At 41.5% G+C, this 18,898-nt stretch overlaps 1 protein-coding gene across 3 annotated transcripts in view; it reads right to left on the reverse strand.

Moving 5' to 3' along the window:
• Positions 1–18,898, reverse strand: part of SLC24A2 (solute carrier family 24 member 2) — a 279,329-nt gene that overhangs the window by 87,222 nt on the left and 173,209 nt on the right. For 2 of the 3 annotated variants that reach the window (XM_049896188.1, XM_049896186.1), the window contains exons 3-4: positions 10,120–10,158; positions 7,369–7,477 (exon numbers count right to left, since the gene is read on the reverse strand). In XM_049896188.1, the coding sequence (XP_049752145.1) occupies positions 7,369–7,477; positions 10,120–10,158 (148 nt within the window). The remainder of the gene's footprint in view (positions 1–7,368; positions 7,478–10,119; positions 10,159–18,898) is intronic. The other variant, XM_049896187.1, reaches the window with a different exon arrangement.

Consider the following 18,898-nt stretch of genomic DNA (forward strand, 5'->3'; position numbering starts at 1 on the left):
CAAACCGAGCTGAACTAATGTGACATAAATATGTTGGCTGGAAAGTGACAAGATCAGAGACTGGCTGTGCTGATGTGACGTGAGCTTACCGTGGCGGACGTTTGCTGTCTTTCTAATGGCAAATAGGGCAGGTATCATACTATGAGGAAGGTTCATTTTCAGACATCTCATTACGGGATTCTGCAGGTCTTATCACGAAAAACAAGTGCAAGAGAATTGCAGATCAGGCCTGGGAACATGCTGTTCCAAAGTGTCTCAAGCCTGTAGTTAAATAATCCTTTATTTAACTACATTCCATCTCATGGCCACCCCATGTGTATCAGAATAGGACTGTGCTCTATAGGGTTTTCAATGGCTGCTTTTTTTTTTCAGTGGCTGTCTGGCCTTTCTTCCAATGTACTCTGGGTGGACTTGAACCTCCAGCAGGTGTTATTTCCACTTTTGTGCCTTTTAAGTTATCTATTATATTTATATGTTATATTTTGGCATTAATAATAAAATGGCTACAGGTGATGCAAATGGTTAACGCATCTGGCTGCTGACCTGAAAGTTGGAGGTTTGAGTCTACCCAGAAGCACCTTGAAGAAAGGCCTGGTAGGATCTGCTTCCAAAAAATCAGGCATTGAATACCCTATGGAAGGAAGATAATTCTACTCTGATACATATGGGGTCAACGTGAGTTGGAGTTGACTGGACAGCAACTGGTCGGATAGTGAAAAAAAAAAACAAAACAAAAAACCCCATAAATCAAATGTGGAATTTCCGAAAAGAAGGAGTAACTATTAGAAATGTAGGAGGTTTCCTAGAATGTATAGGATTTAAGTGAAGAGCTTCTCCTTTTGCAGTTTTCTTCTCAAACTCACTCACCAAGTTATGTGGCTGACACTATTTTAGCAGGTGTCTGAATTGTAAAATGAATGAATGGTTAAGATAAGCTGTAGTGGTAACTCTTTGAACAGACAAAATTAGGACCTTGGAATACGACAAAAGAACCAACTGTCTATCAAAGGGAAGGAAAGAAAATGAAAGAAGAACAAAGAGTTCGGAGGGAAAAGAAGTGGACAGGAGAACTCATCAAGAAGGCTAGAGGTAGAGAGCAAACATTTACCACTGCAGCAGTGACCCCACAACTAAAGGGAGATTGATTCCACCATCCAGCAAATATTTACTGAGCACCTACTTGATGTCAGTGCTGTGCTAGAAGCTGGAGATACAATGGTGCCCAAGCCATATGCAACTGCTTGTCACTGCTACAGACAACCACTGATTAAATAGGACTTTGTTGGAGCCAATCAAAGAACCCTTTGACAGGGCATGAATTAAGAAAATCTACATGGCTAGAGACTGGCTGTGCTGATGTGACGTGAGCTTACCATGAGGGACGTTTGCTGTCTTTCTAATGGCAAATAGGGCAGGTATCATACTATGAGGAAGGTTCATTTTCAGACATCTCATTACGGGATTCTGCAGGTCTTATCATGAAAAACAAGTGCAAGAGAATTGCAGATCAGGCCTGGGAACATGCTGTTCCAAAGTGTCTCAAGCCTGTAGTTAAATAATCCTTTATTTAACTTCATTCCATCTCATGGCCACCCCATGTGTATCAGAATAGGACTGTGCTCTATGAGGTTTTCAATGGCTGCTTTTTTTTTTTTTTTTTTCCAGTGGCTGTCTTAGCATAAGAGCTAAGAACAAACTTTGGGCCAGGCAGGTATGGGTTTGAATTTTGATTCTGCCATTTACTTTCTCTGTCACCTTGGTGAGGCGAGACACTTAACCTCTTTACACTTTAGTGTGCTTATCTGAATGATGGAAGAGGGCTAATTAAATGAGATGGTGTACGTGGAGCACTCGGCATAGTGCCTGGCCTGAAGTAAGCGCTCAGCAAACGTTAGGTGGTAGTATCATTATTAGACAAATTGACAGTGGGAGCTACTTCTCATTCCGAAAGTGCTACATCCAGCATTCTTGTTCTCAGTTCATAAAGATGTGCACCTGGGTAAATATAATAGCTTGTTTACAGAAAATGTCAAAATCAATACGAGACCCTGAATTTCTTAGAAAAATCAATTCTGACAGCTAGGCTGTGATTTCAAATACTGATAATTTTAGTTTCTCCAGGGTTTTGTTATGAAAGAAATGAAATTTTATTCCAATAATTCATATGAGTCTTAAGCAGTTTCATGAACAATGTCCTGCTCAGTATTTTGTGGCCCTAGAAGGCACTGCTCAGTGTTGTTTGGGTTAAACCGTCGCCTAGGCAGGCTGACCACAGCTTTGTCCCTCCCACCCAGTGTGGTCTGCCTAGAGCACACCAGCGAATAATGAACAGATGAACCAATTGGTGCCCTGTGTCCCTGAAATAGACTGAGTTAGATGAGACATGGCTTCAATTTTTTGTTATCCCTCCCATTGCCAGGTGGGGTCATTCTCCTCCCCTTGAGTCTGGGCTGGCTGTAGTGATTTGCGCAACTGATAGGATACAGTAGAAGTGGCGTTCTAGGACTTCCGTAGGTCACACAAAGCTTCACATTTTGTGCCTGGGCTTCTTGGACGGCTTGCCCTTAGCACTGTTAGCCACGATGTAAGAAGCCCAACTACCCTGCCAGACAGGCCATATGGAAAGGTCCTGAAACAATATGGAGAGGCAGAGAAGCCCAGATGAGCCCAGCCTACCAACTGTCCCTGCAAAGGTGCCAGACATATGAGTGAAGCCTTTCTAGACCTTCCAGCCTGCCCATCCACCAGCTGAATACCATCAAGTGACCTCCATTGATACCACTTAGAAAAGAAAAATCACCCAGCTGAGCCCTACCCAAATTCCTGATCCACAAAATCATAAGCATCGATAAGATGGTGGTCTTGGGGTGTTTTGTTGCATGGCAATAGGTTACTGAAACAGAAACACTGTTGGATCCTGTGACTCAGGCTCAGAGACCACACCAATCACTAAAGCTTTTAGGAGGGACCCAGTCACTGGACTTTGGAAGATGAAAACACCAGAGTGGCAAGATGAGACAAATGAAAATGTCTTTTCATACGCCTTCAGTCCTTGACGATATTTTCAAATGAAGTTGAGTACTGTCCTTTCTGAACACCGACAGCATGCCATGTGGGGCCAGTGCACTACTCAGCTAGGTGAATACCACGAACACTGATGAAGTGTCCCTTAGTGCAATGGGGGGCCACTGCAGCGTCCATGCTGTTAACTTGGTGACATAACCAGCACATTCTACATTGTTAAAAGGTGGCAGCTTGGCATGAAGACATGTGAATTCAAGTGATCAGATGCAAACTAAAAGAGAGATGACTATTTCTGAGAGCTGTGGGTTAATTTTTTGGCTGTGATTGGAATGAAAAATGATTGTGAATTTTGGGGGAAAAATACTGGAGCAATCTGTTTCCTTGGCCGTGTGCTATGGAGCAATTTTATAGCATTGAAGTGCTTTACATATTTTCTAATCACTAGAGTCCAGATCTGATTATGGTTTTCAGCGTTCTTACAGATTCAAACCACTGGAGCCCACCACGCCTTTCAGGCAGAGGTTTAACCTTGAAAGCAGGCACCCGGATTCAGAAGGCGCATCTTGCTACAGCCGGAACAAACAGTTTAATTGCAGCATAGTGCCACAAGTGCCAGGTGTCCCAGAAAATCACTGATGGCCCCACTCTGAGGCCCAGCCAGCCCAGATTCACTTGCTCTTATCTTACAGAAGCAAAAGATAAAACAGCCCCTCCATCTGAAGCCTCACAAACAAGCCCTACCAGAAACTGAATTCCCCCAGACAAAAACCAGAGAACGTTAGGTGGTTGAGACCTGTGTGTATGCAAGCACACATTCACATGCACACACACACATTCGCATGAACACATACATGCACGCACACCCACACTCCCATACAAACGCAGTTGTATATGCACAGAACATCTCTGGGAGAATCCCTAAAAAACTGGTAACTGTGGTTTCCTCTGGGGAGAACTGGGGGACAAGAAAGAATTGGGGTGTTGATGGAGGAGGAAGACATTTTTCATCATAACCTTTTGAATATTTTTAAATTTTAAAAAATCACATGCTGTATTATTTTTCCAAAAATCACGAAAGAGAATAATTTCAAGCCTATACATATAGATGTACTTCAAACCTGTATATAGTACTTTTATGTAATGGGCAGTGCTTTAAATGCTTCATATATATATATTCATTCTGTTAATCCTTATAACAACCTTATGATGTAGACATCATCATATATCATCCCCAATTTACAGATGAGGAAACTGAGGTACAGATAGGTTAAGTGACTTGCCGAAGGTCACACAGCTAGTAAACAGAGCTGGAATTTGGGCTCAGAGGGTCTGGCTCTGAAGTCTGTCCTCTTAACTACTACACAATACTGTCGCGTCAAGAAAAAACGTTCCTAGTTGCCTGTTCATAATTGAGTTGGAGCAGATAAAATTGTTCCTTTTTTTCCTGACATGGTTCTCCAGGGCAATGGAGTGGAGAAGATGGTGGCTCAAAACAATGAAGATACGATTCACCTATAATCTTAACCTGCGGTGCATTTGGGGGCTTTGATAAAGTGTGACTATCAGGTCAACAACATGAGTTGGACCAAATTGTTTAATCTTTCTGAGCCTTGGCAGATACCATGTGCCAGGTACTGTGCTAGGACTTGGGGACAACTAGTGAACACAATAGAGACCCTGCCCTCGAGAAGCTTATGCATCCTGGGGGAGAAAGGAAATAGACAAATCATCACATAACTTGTAACGTGAGCAAAAAAGAAAAATAGAAAGGTGCACTAAGAGATGATGATTGGGGGCTCTGATTTATACTGGATGGTTGGGAAGTGTCATTTAGATAGAGTGCTGAAGAATGGGTAGGAGTAAAGCAGGGGAAAACATGGTAGAAGGAAAAGTGTTCTAGGTAGAGAGAACAGCCTATGCAAAGCCCCTGAAGCAGGGAAGAGGTGTCTACTTGAAGGCCAGAAAGGCCCGTATAGCTCAACCAGTTGAGGCTGGAGCAAGAGGCAGGAGTTAGATCATGTAGACCACGGTAAGGATTTCACAGTAGTCCTAAGAGCAATGGGAAGCCATGGAAAGTTCAATATAGAAGTGACATAATCTCACTTACTTTTTAAGATGATTACTTGGGCTGCTGTGTGGAAAATATGGATAGAGAGGACAATGAAGGGGGTGGAAGACTAGTTAGGAAGCTACTGCAGGAATCCAAACAAGCGAAGGTGATAGCTTGGAATAAAGTGCTGGCAGTGGAGACAGAGATACATTGGAGATCTATTTTGGTGGTAGAATGCTCTCAGGAAGTGAGGATAATGTAAGCTATGAAGTATTACCATGAAGCATAAGTTCACGGATATGAAAATGCTTTGTAAACTGTAAAGTGCTAAACAAAGGTAACTATTACTATAGATGAAGACACCAAGTATTAGAGAGACCCTGGTGGTGTAGTGGTTAAGAGCTTGGCTGCTAACCAAATGGTTGGCAATTCAAACCCACCAGCTGCTCCTTGGAAACCCTATGGGGCAGTTGTACTCTGTCCTATAGGGTCGCTATGAGTCAGAATCAACTTGATGGCACCTAATAACAACAAACTTGCCCAAAGTCACACACTTCTCAGTGATTGGGAGGAAGGAGTTGAAGCAGCTGGCCTTTGATCTTCACTCCTTCTCTGAGGTTGCGCCAGGGGAGAGAAGGCTGGTGACCAGGTCTAATTTCCTTGTCAAATGGACCTCTGTATAAACAAAACCAAACCTGTTGCTGTGGAGTCAATTCCGAGTCATAGTGACCCTACAGGACAGAGTAGAACTGCCCCATAGTGTTTCCAAGGCTGTAGTCTTTACAGAAGAATACTGTCCCATCTTTCCCCTGTGAGATGGCTTGGTAGGTTAGAACTGCCGACATTTTGGTTCGCAGCCAAGTGCTTCAACCACTGTGTCACCAGGGTTCCTTTCCAGATAAATAGAGTAAGGATAATTAGGATGTCCTTGGTTAAGATTACCTTTCATAAATAGAGCCCAAGATCTATGAAGCAGGGCTCCTTGTAGAATATGACATCAGCTGTACAACTGTGGCATAGTGGTTAAGCGCTACGGCTGCCAGGTGCTCCTTGGAAACTCTATGGGGCAGTTCTACTCTATCCTATAGGGTCACTATGAGTCGGAATTGACTCGATGGCACTGGGTTTGGTTTGGGTTTTATACAACTGTCTGGGGGCATAAAACAGAGATTTTTCATAACTGAAATCCTTCTCTGTGAAAGGAGAGCCTGTGGTCTTCACCAATTGCTCTTGGCAAGGTGTGTGTCCAATAAGGGAAGAGAGAACCTGGGGAGCCACCATTCAGGTCACAAGTTTTCCTTTGCTTCATCTGAGCCTGTTGATTGCCTGTACCCTTAAAATTATCTAGTAAAGCTCAATCTCTGATTTATGGCACATATTTGACAATCTGATCCTGTCCGTTCGTTCAGTGGCCTGTTCCCAGGCCATGCTATTCAATAGTTCCTACTACCCCCATGTAACATCAGACCCGATTATAAGGTCCAGGGATGATATAACCATATTTGAGCCTCTTGCTAGTGGCATAACTTGACACATCAGACATCTATCTATTTGAAAAATTAGTTTTTAAAGATAGTTACACAATTTAAGAAACATGATGAGTTTGGATTCACTGTGAGTGAATAAAACTGGAAGAATACAATTCCAGATTCTCTGTGATGGTTCAGATGATTACCCTCCGAGGTGAAACAGGCTTCTCGGGTCTCCAGTGACAGATCCTAAGCAGTTATCTTAGAGAAGTCTCTTTAGATGTTTAGATGTTCACCTACCATCTTCCAGTTGCCAAAGAATCATTACAATATGAAAGTCCAGCAGTGAGCATTCTTCCCAGAATTAACTACTCTTGGCCCTACTACATCATGGAGTTCTTTTCTCCTTTTTTTTTTTTTCCTAAAGGTGCACACTTCAGTTTGAACTTCATTTTGAAACTCAGAAAGGAAGATAAAAGAACTGTTACTCTATCTGGAAGGGAAGGAAAACTTTTTGTCTTCTCTGCCTAATAACAAGCTCTATTTACGGTGGAGGCATCAAAAGACAGAATGTACACACAGTCCTCCTATCATGAATCCATGGAGAACCCAGATCCTATTCCTGGCTCAAAAATCACTGATGGCGAACTGAGCCATTTTACACAAAGCATGTCAGGGTGCCAGGGCTTCCTCTGGCAGATACTAAACAAGAGGGCACTGGCAGAATTGAGCAATGGAAGCATAAACATGTGTTATATGGAGAGAAGCCCTTTTTACATCCTCTTTCCCTCCAAATAAGCTCCCAGACCCAAGCCTGAGTTTTACCTTCAGCGAGTGGGTCCAGGGTGTGTATCATGAGCTGGAAGATGCTATTCCTCATGAGACTGTTGTGGAGAGAGGCAGAACTTCCACCTCGCTGGAGACGTGGCTTAGCCTGAGCAGAGAAATCAGACAGAGATGCTATTAGGTTCTCAGAAATGAGAGCAGAGTGCATTCTAGATAAGATCCTGACCTTGTCTGGTGGTCACTCATTTCTGCCACATGATCACACACTAGTGAACCATAGCTTTTCAAAGTTCTTTTCAAACCTCATGGAGGAATGGTGTTCTCCCATTCTCTCCTATTAAATGAATGAATTGCTACCATATTTTTTTAGAGCTTAGGAAATGCCAGGCAACATGCAGCATGATTCACATCCATTAGTTTATCTCATTCTCAAGATGAATCCTATAAAGTAGTGTTATTATTTCCTTTAGAAAGAGGAGAAAACCTAGTCTCAGAGAAGCGAAATGAAGGGCCGAAGTCACACTGGCAAAAAATGGAGGATAGGGGAATGGGTCTCAGGTCTGCTTCAAAGACTGTTACCTAAAGTGGTGGGTGGTCCCTGAAACTCGTGGATTCTACACCCTACCAGCAAAATGTTTTAAGTATGTGTACATATCCGTATCTTTATCTAAATCTATAGATATATATACAAGCATAATAATATGAGCACATATATAAAACATTTGTAAAAACAGAAGTTAAGAGGAATGATATAGAAAGTAAATTATAGAGGTACTAATATTTTCTTCTTGCTCCACAGAGAAGCATCTTTCACTTCCCTGGGGTACCTCACTCCAAGCTGTAGACTGGAGCTTTAACGCAGAAGCCCTATGGCCTATGCAGTGGGATTTGAAGAGGTAGAACCTTCTATCACAAAGCCATAGAGAACCCACCTGACTTCAAATGGGGCTCCTTTTCCATAAAATCCTACTAGTTGTGATCTTTTGGCCCAATAATGGAACCACTAGGTGAAAGAGGAAGAATGAACTTCTAGGGATATGGTTACCAGCAAACTCTCTTATTTTCAAAAGTAAACAGCATTAAAAAAAAAAAAACCCAAACCCTCTGGGCTTTGATAGATTTTTATCCTGAATAGGAACTGCTTTCCCCCGTTTGGTTGATTTTGTGCTATTTTCTCTGTTCATCACTAGGCAAAATACTTCAGAGGCAGTCAGGCTTTATAGATGGACAGATTTAAGGGGGAAGGAGGTATTATAAGGGAACTGACTTCCTAATTGAACTTTTAGTCCAAAATCTTGACACAAAATTTTTCTGGTGCCAGGTAAAAATAAAATACTCTTTCCCACTTAGTCTTCCAACTCTCTATACTACTGGGTTTTCCAAAATATTCTATCATGCTCCAGTCCCATAAGGTGGCTTCCCAAGAAAAGTCCCCTAAGAGACTCCATGGTCAAATACATTTGGGAAGTACTACATCCTAGACTGACCCACCTTTGCAGATTCAGGATACCTATTAGACCACTAAGTCTAACATTAAAGAAATCTGGTTAACTTAATTAAGTTGGGCAGCGTTTCCAAACTATTGCCTATAGGTCCCTCATTTTGTAGAGCATTTATTAACAATCGAGGTCGACATGTTTGGAGACAAACATGAAACCCTTAGCAAGCCTGGAGTTTGGGTAAAATCTCAGTAGGAGATACATGGAGAAATTTGACTTTCTTAGTGTGATTTTATTATAGTTGTTACTTTGCTAGAAATCATATTCCCAATTCAAAAGGGGTTGGAGAAGAATCAGAGGGGATTAATGGTGTTTCAATGATGAACCAGATCAGGAGCTCCTCAAAGGAAGGGACTGGGTCTGTACCTCTAGCCCAATATTGAATCTGGCATATCCTATAGGCTCTCAATGAATGTCATGAGTCCTTGCTCTGAGCATTACAGGAGAAAGGGCAGATCATGTGTGTATCTTCACTACTAGTCCTTTGAGCCTTAACATTTTTAATATTTTAATGCATTATGTTACTTGATTATAGGGAATTCAGATGACTGGAGCTCAAAGAATTTTAAAGGTAAGGTTAAGGGACTTGAGTAGAGTTGAAATGTAATTGCAATTTGATGGCTGAACACAAGAACTCTGAAAGCCATTTCCTTGCCACGCTGCACAATATAAAATGTGATGTGTTAATTGGATAGGAAGCGAAAGATGGGTTTGTTGTTAATAATTTGTCAGAATCACTGTTACTACGGTCTTTATCCTGGGGAACTGGAAGAACACTGTTTGAAGATCTTTATTAGAATAGGGTTATATCTATAGGAGAACTTAAAACGGTTTTTTGGGTATTATGTATATATTGAATATATATGTCTCATGCAGTATTTCTTTTGCTGGGACCAAAAGAAATTTCTAACCAACAAGTATGTGCATGCAGATGCATGAAGAAAATACGCATCATGCATTAGATCCTACAAAGGGCCCCAAATATCAGCACAGCATCCCTTGGAATGCAATTTGGAAATATCTCACTCTTTGAATTCCTATAAAAGTTCATGTCAAATAGAGGAGAAAATTCATACTTTTGGAAACCTAGTCCCAGGAATAATTTGTCAGCAAACGTCAAATTCAATCGCCACTGATGGTAGGAGAGAGAATGCATACACACTAGCAGGTTAAACCATTTAAATATTCCAAGGGAGAGGATGATTTGTTAAGCACATGACCCCTCTTCTCCCCCCGCACCCCACTCTCCACAGGCACACAAAGAGGGACAGACAGGGCCGCTGCTTCCTACCGGTAGAGCCTGCTCATCCTTGTCCCTGGCTGTAGATGACTGCATAAGAGGAAAATGCAAAAAAAAAAAAAAACAAATAAATAAATGGCGAATCACATATTGCTTTTCCATTTAATGACAAGCATCAGTACAGGGAAAGATTTGGTTGTTTCTGCTCCTGGATGCATTAAGCAAATGTGGGGGACCAAGGGCATATATTTCTAGCCAACATATACTAACTTATTTAGACACATGATATATTTCTTGAAAAGTCATAATTGAATAACCAACCTAAATGCTCAGCAATAGAAGACAATTAAATAAACTATAGCACAGCTGCAGAGTGGAATACCACGTGGTCATTAAGCAGAATGAGGTAAGTCCACATGTCCTGGCATGGAAAAATATCTAAGGTGTACTGTTAAGTGGAAAAAAAAAAGAATGTTAAAACCTGTATTTACTGTTATCTCCTTTTATAAACAAAAATAAATTAATGATAGTTTAGTATTTGCAAATTAAAAAAGTCTGCAAGAATTATACCAAACTGCTTTTGTGGTTATTGTTGGGGGATAGGATTACAAGAAAATGGCATTTTTCATGTCTTTTTGGAAGGAGTTAGCATTCATAGCCTCATGGGTGGTGAATAAAATAAAGCCTGGAGAAGGTGGGCCTTTTAGTAAACTGGGATCATAATATAGGAAAATCAGATAACCCAATTTCCCTCCTGCTTCCACCACCTCAAAGAAAATAGAAATCCATTTCAGGATGGGCAGAGTTGATTGGAACACAAGGGCATGTGAAAGCCCTGATTGGGAGAGAACACAATTCAGATAAGGGAACGCTGGGATTCTAACAACGTGACCCAACTGGATGGCTTTGCTTCCCCAGCTCAATACAAAATCTGTTTCTTTGCTGGAACCAGGTACCACCTTGTGCGCTTCCACCTATGAACAGGTGCCTTGGTAAGCTCATTCCCTGTACGCACTTTCTCGTGCTCAGACCTCTGTCTTTCACCTGCAGATACATACAGCAAAAATAAACCGGAACCTTCTTTCCTGTCTTGCCACCTGGTCATTCCCATTAGAATCTAAGCAGACCTGCATCTTCAGGAATAACCACAGATGTGGAGAACAGTAGACAGGGGCAGAGCTGTTTTAAAACCTTAGCTTCAGCTCTAGGCTCTCTTTTTTAGGTCCTACCTCACACATTATATAAGATGTATTAAAATGTACCATAAACCAAAAAACCAAACCTATTGCTGTCGAGTCAATTCCAACTCAGAGAGCCCTGGTGGTGCAGTGGTTAGGAACTATAGCTGCCAACCAAAAGTTTGGCAGTTTGAATCCACCAGTTGCTCATTGGAAACCCTATGGGGCAGGTCTACTCTGTCCTACAGGGTTGCTATGAGTTGGAATCAACTAGACGGCAACTTTTTTTTTTTTTTCAGGTGCCCCGTAGCCCACATCAGACATAAAACCAAAAAAACCAAACCTGCTGCCCTCAAGTCAATTCCAACTCATAACGACCCTACAGGACAGAGTAGAACAGCCCCATAGGGTTTCTAAGGCTGTAATCTTTATGGAAGCAGACTGCCACATCTTTCTCCCACAGAGCGGTTAGTGGGTTCCAACTGCTGACCTTTCAGTTAGCAGCCGAGCGCTTTAACCACTGTGCCACCAGGGCTCCTTACATCAATTATAAAACCCAATGTTTTAAATAACAAAATGGAAAGGATTCTTATAATCGTACACTTGGAATTAGTCAGCTATGTGCAATTCATTTATGATTGTGTAATTTAGGATTGTGACTGGTTTCTTGGCGACCCCCACACAGTCTTAGAAATCTTGGAAAGTGAGAAACTGAATCCACACTTTGTTTTCACATGTAAAATAATTTAGAAAATACTTCATATGATACTTAATGAAGCTGATGTTAAATATTTTGCAGATATTCAGTTAAACATTTAATAATTTTGATTTTTATGGATGTCTTTTTGGAGTCCCTGGGCCGTACAAACAATTAATGTGCTCAGCTGCTAATCGAAAGCTTGGAGGTTTGAGTGTACCTACAGGCACCTGGCAAGAGAGACCTGACAATCTACTTCTGAAACACCAGTGACTGAAAACCCTATGGAGCAAAATTCTACTCTGATGCACGTGGGGTCACTATGAGTTAGAATTGACTTGATGGCTACTGGTTTGGTTTTTTATTTTGGAATCAATGTTCCTGTGTGCTACTGAGTTGATTCCGACTCATAGTGACCCTACAAGACAGAGTAGAACTGCCCTGTAGGATTTTCTAGGCTGTAATCTTCTTGGGGGAAACCCTGGTGGTATAGTGGTTAAGTGCTACGGTTGCTAATCAAAGGGTTGGCAGTTCGAATCCACCAGGCACTCCTTGAAAACTCTATGGGGCAGTTCTACCCTGTCCTATAGGGTCGCTATGAGTTGCAATCGACTCGACAGCACTGGGTTGGGTTTGGTTTGGAATCTTCTTGGGAGCAGATTGCTAGGTCTTTTTTTCCCACAGATCAGCTGGTGGTTTGAACTGCCGACCTTTTGATTAATAGCCGAACACTTAACGCACCACCAGGGCTCCTTTTTGGAGTCAATACCAGTGTACAATTTTCATTCTGGTTTCAAACATTTTTGCAGGTCCTTGAAGAACTTGTAAGCCTCAGGCACTGACAGGAGGGTCCTGAGTTGGTGGTTATTTTTGTGCATAGCCATTGGGGATCACAAAATTTGCAATAATCCTCTGATTTGGGGGCTTTTTCTCAGTGACTTCCCTAAAAACACTAATAAGAAAACATTCGTGATGCCCCAGTTCACGAAAAAGTGTTCAGGGAACTGGAATGGACTGGAAATTGTCCTTTAATTTCCTTTTTTTTTCGTTCTGAAAGGCCCTGTATGATCCTGCTGCTCTCTGTTAGTTCCTTTCATTTTCTCTCTTTCCACATCAGACAGCTCAACAAATGGCCCACAATCTACAGACCAATCCCCCAGGGAAATTATCTATGCAGTGAGAACAGCCTTTGGACATACATGGGGATTAAATGTCAGAGCACGCCTTCTCAGTTAGCAAATTTACACCTTGTGGCTAAAAAGGAGACTAATAATTATAAGCCAGTATTGATATCACAGCGACCCATTTTTGTTCTGCCAGAGAACATGAAGGAACGGGATAAAACTGAGGAGAGAAAAGGGTGGCCCTCATGATAGCAAAAACGTCACTAACTGAGAGTTTGCATTCTTAAAAATATATTGAAAACAATCACTTGAGGAAGGAATTAAAAAATTGAAACCTGTTTTTTGGTCTGAAAGGAAGAGCAAATATCTACCCCACTGACACCCTTTTCCCTCATCAGAGAGGAGGGTTATGAGACAAAATAAGTGGAATGAAAACGCCTTATGCACAGGCTCTATCCTTCTCTGCATAGAGTGCAGAGAAGGGTCTGAAATCCTTTACGAAATTCCCACTGTTTAATGTCAGCTGAATTTGACATTATTAGTTTTCTTTCGAGTGTGATTTGCAGACATGAATACACATCAGGCCATAGCATGTAAATTTAGATATATGCATGTACGGCAATGGAGGCCATTAAAGAACCCTTCACTTCCTTTTATGTAGCTGTGACACAAAAGGGATGAGAACGGTGACACAGGATGGTAATTGCCCATGTTCAGGGACTTGCCCACGTCTACTGCTAATTCTGATGATCACCTGACTTAGCCCTTAAGCAGCCTCTCTGTCTTGGCAATTTGCGGCTGATTATGTTAGGAATTCAATTTTAAAGGGCTTTTAATTATATGCGGGGTGGGAGGGCATTGACAGATCAGTGGTAGAATTCTCCCCTTCCATGCGGGAGACCTAGGTTTGATTCTTGGCCAATGAATGTCATGCACAGCCACTCCTGTCTGTCAGTGGGGGCTTGTGAGTTGCTACGATGCTGAACAGGTTTCAATGAAGTTTCCAGACTAAGACAAACTAGGAAGAAAGGCCTGGCACTCTACTCCCCAAAATCTGCCAATGAAAACCCTATGGCTCACAATGTCCAGTCTGCAACTGATCACGAGGATGGTGCAGGACTGGGTAGGGTTTTGTTCTGATGCGCCTGAGACGGCCACGAGTCGGGGGTTGCGTTGAAGGCAGCCAACAACAATTACCCTGGAAGCAACTAGTGAAGACTTAAAAAAATGATCTGAAGTTGTGTATCTATGCTTATAGCTCTGCAGAGTTTCTAGCCACTGGATTATTTAGTCACACGGTGGTTAGGGAGCTATCTGGGTATGTGTTTGCCCTCAGTGTTGTTGATTTATTTCCAGGATCGCTGAGGGTCTAGCAAGTTCATTTTAACCCATCACATGTTACAGAAAACAACTTCTTAAAAAAACAAAAACAACAGAACAAACTGGACTTTATGGATTAATCTTGGCATTCTCATTATCCACTTTGCTTTTCAAATCCCTTTAATTTTAAACACACCAAAAATACCATCCAGGTGTGTGCTGATTTGAAAGTCCAATTCCTGATGGTCAATCAAAGGCTGTGCCAGCTCTTGAAAAGATTTGTTAAGCCAATCCATAGCATCAAAAGCAATTCTTGAGGGCTATTTAGGAGAATTTGGGAAAAGGTTGGTGCTCAGGTCTGCCAACGCAGACGCTCCTTCCATTCCTGAAAGCAGGACATCTATGAGGTCAGGGTGTAAGCAATACAATTTTTGTTTAAAAGTAACTATTCTATAATTCCAATCTTTCTTTAGTTTAACCCATGATTACTCCAAGTTAACCATGTGGCGACTGCACTTACATCAAGCAACCGGAAGGGCGTCATTAATATCTGTTGTTCTCCTTGGAGGACCCTGGTTCTAGATGGGGATTTTGGTATTTACTTGACAGGTGTTTTGAAAGTGTCCCATTTCTTTCAGACAATAAAACACAGCTCATTTAGAAAGCATTTTTAACTTGATAAATCATTCCCAAGTCCTTAAATTGTCTCTTTTCCTTTGACCCTCACAAGCCACTGATGGAGAATTGATTTTTCTAACTGTGAAGTATAGTTTTGACGTGATTTTGTTCAAAGACTTACTTTTCATACATGCCCCCCCCTCCCCGCCCAGCACACATAAAACTAGGCAAATATTGAGAATTATTCCCTGATGGCCACCCAGCATGAGGATACTAACATGTCCCTGGCTCACTCTGACTGGCCATGGTAATTCAGGCATTCCCAGCTGGAAATCATATAATCAAATGGGTCACCGTGAAGATTTTATGTGTTAAAAGAAACCAACAAAAATGTAGAATATGCGGGGTGGGGGGTGGGGGGCTTTCCTGACTAGTGAGTTGGCATCAGATACAGAGGAGAGATAAGCAATTTGTCACAAGAGCCGAGTTACAACTATACACTTCCACTACCACCACCTTTCACCAAGTCCTGTGACAGCATTGTCCTAAATTCATTGTCCCAAGGACCCCAGAGCTCTATGAAGTCTTGGAAAACCAATTTAAAGGTATAACTATTTTGTTATAAATATGATCCAGAACAAATATGCCGGTGGTTGAAATATTAATTCAACATTTAATTGACAAACAAATGGCATAGAATTTAGAAGCGTTGAGTGAAGAATGATTTGAATGACAGATTTTCATTTAAAATATTAGCCAGGAAGTATCAGATGATGTGGCCTTTTTCTTTCAGTGCTTTTCCTCGTAATAGACAAAAACATTCAAAATCCCTCCTGGTTAAGGAGGAATAAACCCCAAAGCCTATGGGAAGGCTAGATAAAAGATGCAACTTATGAAACTGAGTAGGAGAGAAATCTGACCACCTCTTCTTCTTCCTCCTTTTGCTGTGTTTCAGTGTTTCCACCAACATATTAAGGGGAGAGGGATTAAATAAAGTCCTAAAGAATACAATACTAAGGGATTCAAATTCAAGTTACTTTTACTACTGGTTGCAGAGTAATTATCCTACTGTCACTGTCCTTTAGGCAAGTAAGAATCTCAGAGATTAATGACAATAAGGTGGCTCCCCAGGGTAAAGGAATACCCGCTTCACAACTCTAGTTTAAGAAAAAGATATTGGGATGGACAGAAAGGTAAACATTATCTACATAAAAAGTGTGCTAAGAGAAGCTCACATTTTGGAAACAAAACCTTTTGATTATTTGCTTAGATAATTCCCATGATCATAAAATATACATGGAAATAGTGGAAAGGAGTTTCAGTAGAATAGCAATCCCAAGGAATGGAGGGAGTGGAAGAGAAATTGCTTAGGGACAGGTAAGGCACAACGTTTTGCCTTTTAAAAAGCTGTACAAGAGAAAAAAATAATGTAGGATGAGAAGTGTTAGATAGTGATTAAGAATATGGAATTCAGGGCCAGGCTGCTCGGGCTCAGGTTCCTGTTTCTGCCACTTACTTGCTGTGTGACCTTAGGCAATTTACTTATCCTCCTTGTTTTAGTTCCCTCCTTTGTAAAATGAGGATAATAATAGTATCTACTGAGGAGGGCTGTTGTGAGGAGTAAATGAGTTAATATTTATTATTATTAGGAGCAACAGGGAGAATGATGACGAATTATATGTCAAAAGTAGGTTTAGGGTTGTGAATTGGATTAGAGAACTCCATTGATTAGGGGGGTGAGAGGTGATTTGTGTAGGCACTGGGGGATGGCTAAGTGGGCAGCTGTCAGAGGAGGAGGTGACACAACAGATTATATTTCCTTGACTTGGCTCCAGACTACACCCCTGTCCCATGACTCAGCACTGTCTGAAGGATACAGGGTTGGCAAGGCTAGGGTAGCATTTCACATCTCACAAACCTTAGAGGGCCTCGTTTCCAACAGGAAGCACTGGAGGCTGCAAGATTCAAAGCAGATAGAATCCAGGCCTAAACCAAAGGACCCTCTCTCTCCCTGAAATTCTAGGGGTTTCTGGTCAATACTTTCACTTGGTAGGATGTTGCTTGAGAGCAGAAGAAGGGAAATATCTGGATCAGAGTGGCCATAGATAGCCTTGTTGTGAGTTCCATTACTGGGGGAACCTTTTCTTTCTCTGGGAGGTATTCTGGACCAGAGGTTCTCTGTACCTGGGAAGCCAGGCTGTGGAGGGAAGGTTCATGAACCAGTGTTAGTGCCTGGGCATGCTGGGTATCAGCTGACTCACGCTTTGAATGAAGAGCGAAATAAGTTTTCCTCACGACCTGAAGAAAAGTTTACCCTTGAGAGTGCAGCAACTCATAACAGGTGGAGTCGAGACATCTGTAGAAGGATTCACTCTGACACTGTCAAGAAATGCATTTTGGGGATATTCGTATTCAGTAAACCATGGGGGCCAGGGTAACTTCAGAATTTGGAACTGACTTTAACAAGGTGAAATCTACACACCTGTATATAATCAGTGTCTCTAAACTTTTATGATCATATACCATTATCCAGAACATTTTGAGCAAGATATTGTATATGTTGTTGAGTTCTGTCAAGTTGATTTTCAACTCATAACAATCCAAAGTGACACTGTAGAACCACCCCACAGGATTTTCTAGCCGTAATCTTTATAGCAGCAGATTGCCAGGTCTTTCTCCTGCAGAGTCGTTGGGTGAGTTCGAACCACCTACATTTCAGTTAGCAGCCGAGTGCTTAACCACTGTGCCACCAGGGCTGCATATACATACATACGTATATATGCATATATATTTCCCTGTCAATGTACTGCTGCAGCTGCTCTTGAATGATCTTCAGCAGAATTTTGCTTTCATGTGATATTAATGATATTGTTCAATAATTTCCACATTCAGTTGGATCACCTTTCTTAGGAATAGGCATAAATATGGATCTCTTCAGTCATTTGGCCAGGTAGCTGTCTTCCAAATTTCTTGGCATAGATGAGTGAGCACTTCCAGTGCTGCATCTGTTTGTTGAAACATCTCAGTTGGTATTCGGTCAATTCCGGGAGCCTTCTTTTTCACCAATGCCTTCAGAGCAGCTTGGACTTCTTCCTTCACTACCATCTGTTCTTGATCATATGCTACCTCCTGAAATAGTTGAATGCAGACCAATTCTTTTTGGTATAGTGACTCTGTGTTTTCCTTCCATCTTCTTTTGATGCTTCCTGCATCATGTAATGTTTTCCCCATAGAATCCTTCAGTATTGCAACCCAAGGCTTGAATTTTTTTCTTCAGTTCTTTTAGCTTGAGAAAGGCTGAGCTTGTTTTCCCTTTTGATTTTCTATCTCCAGGTCTTTGTACATATCATCACAATACTTTGTCTTCTCGAGCCACCCTTTGAAAGCTTCTGTTCAGCTCTTTTACTTTATCATTTTCTCCTTTTGCTTTAGCTACTTGATGTTCAAAAGTTTCAAATCTCTTCTGACATCCATTTAGGTCCTTTCTTTCTATCCTATCTTTTTAATGACCTCTTGCTTTCTTCATGCATGATGTCCTTGACATCATTTCGCAAGTCATCTGGTCTTCCATCATTAGTGTTCAATGTGTCAAATCTATTCTTGAGATGGTCTCTAAATTCAGGTGGGATATACTCAAGGTCATACTTTGGCTCTCATGGACTTATTCTAATTTTCTTCAGTTTCCACTTGAACTTGCATATGAGTAATTGATGGCTGCAGCAGTATATCTACAGGGAACTGCCAGAAATTCAAGCGGGATTTAGAAGAGGATGTGGAACCAGGGATATCACTGCTGATGTCAGATGGATCCTAGCTGAAAGCAGAGAACATCAGAAGGATGTTTACCTGTGTTTTATTGACTTTGCTAAGGCATTCGACTGCACGGATCATAA

Source organism: Elephas maximus, chromosome 9 (genome assembly GCF_024166365.1).
Source record: "Elephas maximus indicus isolate mEleMax1 chromosome 9, mEleMax1 primary haplotype, whole genome shotgun sequence".
In the NCBI taxonomy this organism is placed as follows: domain Eukaryota; kingdom Metazoa; phylum Chordata; class Mammalia; order Proboscidea; family Elephantidae; genus Elephas; species Elephas maximus.